Source organism: Emiliania huxleyi, assembly GCF_000372725.1.
Source record: "Emiliania huxleyi CCMP1516 chromosome Unknown EMIHUscaffold_140, whole genome shotgun sequence".
NCBI lineage: Eukaryota > Haptophyta > Isochrysidales > Noelaerhabdaceae > Emiliania > Emiliania huxleyi.
The window spans coordinates 147,575-157,059 of record NW_005201191.1 but is presented as its reverse complement, the minus strand read 5'-3'; the positions used below and the strand labels follow the sequence as shown (position 1 = coordinate 157,059).

General features: G+C 61.3%; 3 protein-coding genes across 3 annotated transcripts in view; 1 reads left to right on the top strand and 2 right to left on the bottom strand.

The window, feature by feature from the left end:
- The window catches only part of EMIHUDRAFT_44624 (hypothetical protein), a gene marked incomplete at both ends in the record, with an annotated part of 1,176 nt that extends 499 nt beyond the window's left edge, over positions 1-677 (bottom strand). Inside the window, 3 exons of the mRNA XM_005787626.1 lie at positions 110-271; positions 393-525; positions 599-677. Of these exons, the coding sequence (XP_005787683.1) occupies positions 110-271; positions 393-525; positions 599-677 (374 nt within the window). The remainder of the gene's footprint in view (positions 1-109; positions 272-392; positions 526-598) is intronic.
- A 4,669-nt stretch (positions 678-5,346) lies between these two features.
- EMIHUDRAFT_227556 (hypothetical protein) lies at positions 5,347-6,167 on the top strand (the record flags this gene model as incomplete). Its single annotated transcript, XM_005787625.1, has 2 exons — positions 5,347-5,519; positions 5,603-6,167. The coding sequence occupies 2 exons, from the start codon at positions 5,347-5,349 to the stop codon at positions 6,165-6,167; spliced, it is 738 nt and encodes a 245-aa protein (XP_005787682.1).
- Positions 6,168-6,194: 27 nt separating this feature from the next.
- EMIHUDRAFT_227555 (hypothetical protein) lies at positions 6,195-7,012 on the bottom strand (the record flags this gene model as incomplete). The annotated part of the gene is made up of 3 exons (XM_005787624.1): positions 6,195-6,236; positions 6,318-6,377; positions 6,455-7,012. The coding sequence occupies 3 exons, from the start codon at positions 7,010-7,012 to the stop codon at positions 6,195-6,197; spliced, it is 660 nt and encodes a 219-aa protein (XP_005787681.1).
- Positions 7,013-9,485: the final 2,473 nt, after the last annotated feature.

Below are 9,485 nucleotides of genomic sequence, written 5' to 3'. Positions count from 1 at the left end.
CAATTGCCGGCCGTTGGTGGCATTGGGCCGGCCTGCGGCGGCCAGCCGTCTAGCGGCCTAGCACTCAGTTCGGCTGGAGGCGGGGGGGCAGCCGCAGCAGCGCGCGCACTCGTCGAGGTCCCAAAAGTAGACCGAGGAGATGCCCCCCTCGTAGTACATCTCGCGGTAGCCCTCGAAGATGTCGTTCGCCAGCGTCTCCATCGCGCGCAGCTTTGGCGACGGCAGCACGCCGTCCGAGAGCGGAGGGTCATACTCGTTTGTCCACGGGGACCTGCGGACACGGGCGTGCGCGCCGAGGATGGCAAGGGCCGCCGCACACCTCTTCTCCGCGGGCCTGAGTGCGTGCGAGCGTCCCATGCATCTCGCCGCCCGGCCGGCGGGCGGGCCTTTACCGGTACGAGTCGCCGTCGCGATTGTAGTCGCATAATAAGTAGGCGTTGCCCTGGGCGTCCTTGGCGGTCTGCAGCGGCTGGTCGATGGTGTTGAGGAGGTCGTCCGTCAGGTGAGGCACCAGGTCGACAAGCTCTGCGGCAGGGGCAGCGCGGCAGTGGTGAGCGCTTTGCAGCCGCAGCCCGCAGGCCGCTCTCGACCGACGCACCCTCGAGCGACGTCTCGCAGCGCGAGGGTGGCATTCGCCTCATGAGGTCGAGCGCGGCCAGGAGCTGCGGATCGGCCATCGCGAGCGTCGGCTGCAGCGGCGGCAAGAGCGCCGCCTGATCGCAAATAATAAATAGTCCTTCCCCGGTCGCCTAGCCTCTGCGCTGTCTGGCGGACGCCTGTATGCCATGCACGCGGACCACGCTTGCGTGGATACGTGGCTGGCAGGCTGACCCGTGTGCGGGGTAACCCGCGCACGGGGAAGCTTCACGGGTTCGAGCCGTCAAACATTGAGCAGCGGAGGTGTGCCGAGGGGGACCGGGAGGCGGTAAGCCGTCGTCGCCCGGCGCTGCATGCAGCACCGTGGCGATGGCGCTAAGAGGTTCCTCTTTTCCGCGCCCCCCCCGCAAGGCGCGCGATACACACAAATAACGTGTGACCTCAGCGGAGCTGGGAAGAAGAGGACCGCCGCAAGCGGCGTGGCGTGGGTCGGTTGTGCATCCCTCCGGGGGCCCCTCTGCGCCGGGGAGGCGTTGTTGGAGGCTAGGACGCAAGCGTCCGTCGCCCTTTTCAAACTCGGGGCCCACTCCGCTACGCTCCGACCCGAATTTGGCGGGGCCTAAAAGTTTAAGGTGTTGCTGCGCAAAAGGGGTCGGACACCGGGCGCAGCTCATGCTAAGAGCTAGAAGAGGAGATAGAGAGAACAACCACCCTGTCCCGTTATTGCGTACACCAACACCACAAAACGCTCTCTCTCTCCTGTCCTCACTCAGGGGGGTCACAACTACCAAGTCCCTCGACTAGCTGCCACAGGGCGCAGCTGCCACAGGGCGCAGCTGGAGACGCTCCCCCTCAATCGGCATCCACCCCCACCCGCTCCAGCCCCACTTCTGCTGCCGAGAGAGCTGAATCGAAGCAAGCGAGCCATTGCATCTTGGCGTGCTCCTGGAGCGCGGCTTTCTGCGGCCACGAGCACGGCGGAGTCGGCGTCGTAGCGCGCATCGTTCCCGCTCATCGCCCATTCCTCCCACGTGACGTCTGTCGGCCGCGATTCGATGTCGCCACCTTCATCGCCAACGAGGACTCTCCCTCGACTGCAGGGGGGCTCCGGCGCGGGGAGGGACTCCACCTGCTGCGCTGGCCGACTGCGCCCTCCTCCTCCATGGGATCGATCCGATTCCGCAGCGGCATAGCTGCGCGGGAGGCGGCCGCGGGCACGCTGGGCTCGATCAGCGGCTTTCCCCTCAGGTAGCGCGAAAGCTTGGCGATTCTTGGCTTCAATTTTACGACTAGCTGGCTCAAGTGCGCGGGCGTGGCGACCGCAGTAAGGCTTCTCTTTTTGCACATCGACTCTTCCCTGCTGTCTAAGGTCTGTGAAAAGAACTAGTCAGAGGAGTTGCACACACGTGTCCGTGTCGGTTGTCTGAACGTCAAGGTCTCGAAAAAGCGCTAGTGAGAGGAGTTGCACACACGTGTCGGTTATTAACCGATCACGCTTGCACAGATCACAGCTCCAAGGACTCGACCTTCTTGGGAAGCAGAGCGTTCGCAATGCCATCCCCGTGGCCGAGGCAGCCGTACATGCCGCCGCCCCAGGTGAAGACGGCGCCGTTGGCGGTGACAGTGAGGCTGTGTTCGGATCCCGCCGAAACGGCGACGACGCGCTGCCCTGCCAAGGCTTCGACCTTCTTGGGCTGTGGATGGCACTGACCGTCGCCGTGGCCCAACTGGCCGAAGTAGCCACCGCCGCAGCTCCAGACGGTGCCGTCGGCAGTAAGGGCGAGGTTGTGGTGTAGCCCAGCCGACACAGCGACGACGCGATGGCCAGCCAACGCGTCTATCTTCTTTGGCAGCAGGTGGTTCAGGTGGTCGTTGTGGCCCAAGCTGCCGAAGCATGCATCGCCCCAGCTCCAGAGAGCGCCGTTGGCGGTGACGGCGAGGCTGTACATCTGCGAGGAACGGGGATCGGCGGAGGGATGGGCAAACAGACATACGGCGCAGCGGGCAAGGGCAGAGGGCGCTCCGGGGCCGGGGCTGTAGGGGACGGAGGGATGGGCACAGGAGGGGGGGGGGCGGGCAGCTCAGTGGTCCGGCGACAACATCACCGACTTCAAGCTGCGCCTGAGCTTCACGCGGCCACCAGAAAGTGCAGCCTTCATGCTCTCAGACTTGCAGGCCGCACCGACACACGGCATGTCCTGCAGACGCCCCCCAGTCGACGGCCCATCTCGGAAGGCGCCGTTCAAGGCACGCGTCTTCGACGCGTGTCAACAGGCACCCGTCCCACGCCGGTCGGACGTCAAGACGAGCACCCTCTCTGCGGACAACCTTACGGCCCTCCGTGAGTATGTGGTGGGACTCGTGCGAGACCGCCTGTTGGCAAACCCAGCTGATCTCGACATCACGGCGCCGCAACACAACTTCCCAAAGCCGGAACACTTTCACAACACTAAGCTGGTTCTGGCGCAGCTCAGCTACACAGCACCAGAGGCAAAGGTACCGTTGGCGCATGTGCCGTCAGATCAGCTGCCGACACGCACCTGCGTCTGCTGCTGGGATGGCGTCAGCGACAGGGGTGAGCACTGCCCTGGCTCGCTCGGGAAGGGGTGCACAGGATGCAAGTACTGCGTGGGGCGAGAGTGGCAATGCGACGTGTGCAACTGCACATTTGCGTTGATGTGGGCATACGAGTGGTGCAGCGGCAAGTTCTCCATTGGACGCCAGCCAGACCGCTTCCGGATCTTCCCATACCCTGACCGCATCGAGCACATTCTGCAGGACGACCGCTTCAACTCGTGCATTGTGCTGTGCTACCTGGGCAAGTCGTACTGCGTCTATTGCCGACTCAACCTACCACACCCGCCGAGCAGGCAGGGCGGGGACAAGTGCGGCTCCACACTCGGCTTGCACCAGGATGTGGTGGGAGGGCAGCGAAACTCGCAGGACGCTGCCCCCATCAGCACAATGACGGTTGGCCACCCCCGAGTCTTGACGATGGCGCTGCAACTGAGGAGGCGCGACGGAGACCTCCACAGGTGCGGCACGGAGCTCGCCCCAGAGGTCACATTCACCTTGTCTCCGGCGGTTGAGTTCGAGCTCCACAATCAGGACGAGCAGTGGCATCCGCGAACGGTCAAGAAGACGGAGGACACGCCGGAAGGAGTTGTGTTGGGTTCGTACCTCCATGGCATGCAGGACCAGCTGCAGGGTCACAATGCGTCATGCGGGCTGCTTCGGCGCCCACTCAACACCGCGGCAGAGGTCAACTCACACACGCACATGGTCATCATGTCAAAGGCGGAGAAGCAAGCGTACACGCAGCGCTACCTGTCCAAACAGACTGGAAAGCAGACCGGCAACAAACGTGCCGCGGGGGGGGGGAACGAGCAGACCAAGATGTTCAACGGTGCCCCGGCCGGTTTCGAGGATGGAGGGCGAACCGCACAGGAGTGCTATGAGTTCGCGCGATCAACTTGGAAGGAGCTCGCACCCAGGTGGGCAGATGAGATCAAGCCTCTCCTTGAGCAGGCCGTCAAGGAGTGGTAGGTAGTAGCGAAGAGTGGAGAGTACTCTGGTTTCCTCTTGTTTAGCAGAATGCTCTCACGTAAAAAGACATGCAAAAGGGGGGAGCAGGACGGTGGCACGGCTCGGCTTTTCTTGCCCTCATGCAGTGCGGGTCGCGAGTCGGCTCACTGAGGGATACACTCTGTCCGGATGACCGCCGCGCCGGACCACGGCGGCGACGCGAGGGTGACGACAGGACAAGACGCCGACCAGTACTGCCGAGCCGGGGAGACTCCGCAGCGTGCCACTGCAGGCAACAGGAAGGCAGCGACGGGAGTGCGGTGGCTGCGATTGCAAGCAGCCGAAGCGTCAAAGCCACAGCGCTGCCGCTGTCACAGTGTCGAAACGCCAGCGGAGGATGACGAGAGGAGACACAAACCTCAGCGCCTGTCCCGACACACAAAGATCCACGAAGGCGCGCTTCTGATTCCTTCGATGTGCGGCGAATCCTCAGAGCACAGTGTCGTTCTTGGCAGCGGCACGTCGTGACACTGGCTGGCGCTGTGGGCGTCGGTGAAAGAGCGGCGAAGACGTGTCGATCGACTCGCGTGATCAACCGCATCACTGGCGTGAAGATGAGGTCGGAATCTGGCACCATCGCTTGAGACTTGCCGCAAATGGTAATGGGAACGCATTCACATCTACATGCTGTGAACAAAATGCACTTTCGTCCATAACTAGTGCCCACGTGCTCCTTCGGCCATTTTTCGACGCGGAAATCGACTCCTAAGTACAACCCTTAGATATTCCCTAAGGGGTATTCCTCAGGGTAATCTCTAAGGACACTTTCTAAGGAGATTTCTAAGGAGAATTTCTAAGGATATTTCTAAGGATATTTTCTAAGGATATTTCTCGGATATTTTCTAAGGCGACTCTCCAAGATCAATCGCTAAGGATATTTGTCTCAGAATATTGTCTTAGATATTTGGCTCAGGATATTGTCTCAGGATATGGTCTTAGGATATTTGGCTTAGGAAATTGTCTCAGGATATTTGCCTTAGGAAATTGTCTCAGGATATTTGGCTTAGGAAATTGTCTCAGGATATTTGGCTTAGGAAATTGTCTCAGGATATTTGGCTTAGCAGACCATATCTGCTTAGGATATGGTCTCAGGATATTTGGCTTAGGATATTTGGCTTAGGAAATTATCTCAGGATATTTGGCTTAGGATATTTGGCTTAGAATATGGTCTCAGCATATTTGCTTAGGATATGGTCTCAGGATATTTGGCTTAGGATATTGTCTCAGGATATTTGGCTTAGGAAATTGTCTCAGGATATTTGGCTTAGGATATTCCCTCAGGATATTTGGCTTAGGATATTTGGCTTCGGCGCCGCTCGTTCTCTGCATCAGCGGCGGTCATTGTACTCTGTGCCGCCTTCTTTTTCGACCAGCTGCTAACCGCACGCGAGTCCAGCGGCGAGTTCATGATCGCTCTCAGTTTCATAGCAACGCAGACAGGAGGCCTTGGTGTCGCTGCGGCGGCCTTCCCGCATGGCCATTCAGTCGGTGCATGTAGGCGCTGCCTATGCGCCATGCTTCTGGGGCTGGCCTCCATGACTTGGCACATTGCGGTTACGAGCGTTCAGAAGGGACGATTCGATCTCACTTCCGGATCTATAGTTGCGGCGCTGTGCGCCTCCATCTTTCAAGAACCATGCGGGATAACTCTCATCGCCTTGCTGTTTTGCTGGCGTAAGGACGCCTCCTTGTGGGCGCTGTACCGGCCCATCGAGGGATGCGGCATGTGCGTCTCGCTCCTGGCCAAGTTCTCTTTGCGCGCCTTTGCCGACCTGCCGGCCGCGCCGAGCCTGCACGTCTCGTTCGCATGCTCAGTCGCATTCGACTGCTACGTGCTCTTGCTAATGTGCCTTCTCACTACAAGGGTGCGCGAGCGCATGGCCAGGGCAGTCGGTGCCATTGTCGTCCAGCTGCCGCCCGCTTTTGCTAGAGCTGGACGTAATGAGACCCATTTCTACACGTGTTCCTTTTTACCCATCTCCTAGTAGAGTGAAGAGTGTCCGCTTTTATTTTTATTCGCTTGGCCTCATTGCGGGGGCGGCCACCGGGCCGTACTGTGGCCGCCCCCACGTAGCTCGCGAAGCTGCGAACCGGGCTGCGTCCACTGCGCCGCGCCGGCGCGCCGCGAGCGCGACCATCGGCCCGCGGACGACTCGGTTCTTCGCGGCCTGCGCCGGAGAGTTGGCGGTCGTGCGCTGGGTGGTAATCGTCATCTGTCTGCTCTGTTGTGCTTCGCATCGTGCGTGCTTGGAAGTTGTGTTTATTTATTTACCCACCCGAACAGCAGCCCCCACGTCCGCTTCCGGTCGTACCAGCACGGCGGCAAGAGGTCGTAAACGGTCTCGGTGTGGCCGTCCACGTACAAGCAGCCAATCGCCCGCTTCATCGCCAGGTAGATGCCGTGGCTATTTCCGGGCGAGTACGAGGCCAGCGGGGTCCGCTCATTCACCTCGAGAAGGTCGGTGATGCCAATCCTGGCCCACTGCCGCCTCACCCCTACCTGGTTGACGCCAAAAAGCAAGTTCCACCCTCTGCTATCCCATGGACACGTCATGTCGGCGACAGACGTGAGGCCAAACAGTCGGTCGGCCGGAGTGGCAAAGGGACCGCTCATCCAAGCAAGCTCGTCGTTAAACATTGCGCAGGGACTGCTAAAGAAAATGGCCCTGCCCACCCGGTGCCGCTGCGACAGCCGTGCGGCGTGGACGGCGCCCTGAGAGTGGCCAGATAGGATCAGTCGCTCCCACTCCCACCCGGACGCGGCGCCAACACCAACGTTGAGGTCGGCAAGGACACCGCAGCCCGGGTATGAAGCTTTCAGCGCGGCCATTCCAATCCCAATCAGGCGCTCAATCTCTTCTGTGATGCTCAAGGCAACCGTCCTTGACCTTCCCGCCAAAAAAGCTGCATTGGTGTCGTACGCACCACAGAGACAAGGAAGGTTGGACGATATGGTGGCAAAGAACTCTTGATGATAGGCTCCGCTGCAGTCGTTGCCAGTGCCAGGCAGCCAGATCACGACCGGTCCCTCGTAGAATCCTGTGGGCATGCCGAATGCAAACTGGCGCCCGCCGCCCGCCGCGGTGAAAGTTCCTGCGGGCAAAGGGCAGATGCCGCGAGGCGTTGCCTCCAGCTCATGCGGGGCGGGGCCGAGCACTGACCAGACGGATAACAAGAGATGGCTCTGGTCAAAGGTTCCAAATGCCGTCGCAAAGCCAGGCAGCAACGCAGCGCTTCCGCCACGAGACAAAGAGGAAAGGGTAGCGGCTAGAGAAAAGAGCACAGGGGAGCAGCAACCTCGGTCGCAGCCTGCTCGCGGGCACGATCATCTCAGATCAGACACGTCGCGCGGGGGCGGGCTCTCGTTTTACTGGTGGGGGCCGGCGATCCCCCATTTTGTGTGTACTTGTTACGTGAAAACCCGCTGGGACCCGCGTCGTTGCATGTAAAAAGAGGGAAGGTCGTGGCACCAATGGCAGCCGGCGATCGTCGTGGGTGGTGTCGGCGGTGGAGGCTGCGGATGTGCCGCCTCCGGGTCGCGGCACACAACGACGTTGGGCCAATCATTGTTTGCCAACGCCCCCGCGGCTGGCCGCACCTCGACGACCGGCTCACCCGGGCAGCAGCACTCGGCAACAATTGGTGTTTCGCTGAGGGTGGTGATTTTGCTGGGAGGCCCGTAAAGGTCAGAGTCGACCGGGATGCAGCCGGCAGTAAGGGAGCACGCCATCCCTCAGGCCCCCGGTGCTCCCTCCCTATCTTTGGGCGCTGTTTCGCACACACATTCGACAAGTTCGATGACTTGTGGCTAACCTCGGAATGTGAATGTGGAAGCAGTACAGTCTGTTGCGGGCATTAAGAAACCTTACCATTAAGGTGCCCCATGCCAGTTTCGGGGGGCAAACCCTGCCCGCCCCCTAGGACCCCGGGTAAGGCCCAGGTGTGGCCTAGGGCATCAGAAGGGACCAAGAGGAGTCCAGTCTGAGCCATAGAGCCCATGTCTTCGCCCCCGAAGGTCGCGTTCAAACGCCCGGAACGGCCGTTACAGTGGTGTCCGGCCGGCGCAATCACCGAGCTGTGACGCTCAGGGAAGCCTGATGAGGTGCTGGTTTCTTTGGCCAGGGCTGGCCTTCCCCCCAGGCTGGATCAGCTGAGCAAGGTTTGGGGAGAATCCCCCATTCAGATCTTCAGATATTTTAACGGATGACCAAAAATTGGGCAAAAACGGGTGATTTCGGGCATCCTTTTGCTGCGTCGCGTACGCCGTGGGCGCCGTCGGCGGCGCCGAGGCGGCGCGCGTGTGCTGCATAGGTAGTGAAGCCACCGCCGAGCGACGAAGCGGCGTCCTCACGATGTTCGATGACCGCTATATCTACTGCATAGGGTCGCTCCTGCCGGCGGCGCTGCTCATCGGACTCGCGCTACAGCCGTGGAGATGACGAGAGCGATGGAGGGACCGCCAAAAGCGGCACTGAGATACGCCGCGCACAGGGGAAGGCAAGCATTCGCTGGTAATTTCGCTGCAGCCCTCCGTTGAGGGTGGGGGTGGTCCGCTGCAGGCCTGCGTGTGCGTCGGCGATACACACACATGCCGCCAGGGGATGTGCCGGAATGAAAAGGTAAAAGGATCTCTCCATATATAGGAGCTCGCAGTCCCGCACAGGCACTCAGGCAGTCTCCTCTCTCAGGAGCCAGGGAGAAGTGCCAGAGTCTCCAGTACCAGACAGAGCCAGACCCCGCTGGAAAATATGTGTGTGTCGTGGCTTTTTGTTACAATCTCCCCCATCGGCATCCCCCCCCCCCCCCCCAAATGCGCACTCTCCCAATATCCAAACAGCGGTTCCGGACCCAAGACAGCAAGCAGCACGAGCCACGACCATGGTCGGAGCCGAGGCAAAGACTCTCACCGCGCCTCCGGCCTACTCCGTCTCGCGCCCACAATGGCGAAGCCCAAGACGCAGTGGCCAAAGTCGAGCGCCGCGATGCCGTTCGTGGCTCCGGCCGAGTCGAGGTGGTACCGCTCGTGGATCGCGTAGATCGAGACGACGAGGAGCGCCGCCCGCGCGCGGGCCGCCGCGGGGAAGAGCGAGTGGCTTGCCGGCGACCACGGCGCCGCCGCCCGCCGGACCAACGCCGCCGCCTCGCCCTCGCCGCCCGCGGCGCGCCGCAGCGGCGTCGGCTCGCCCTCGTGCAAGCTTGCGCCGCCGCGCAGGAGGGAGGTGGCGCGGGCGGCGGTGAGGGTCTCAAGGTGCGCGAGCGGCGTCCAGCCGCGGCTGGCGACCAGCCAGGCGGCGAGGTCGGCG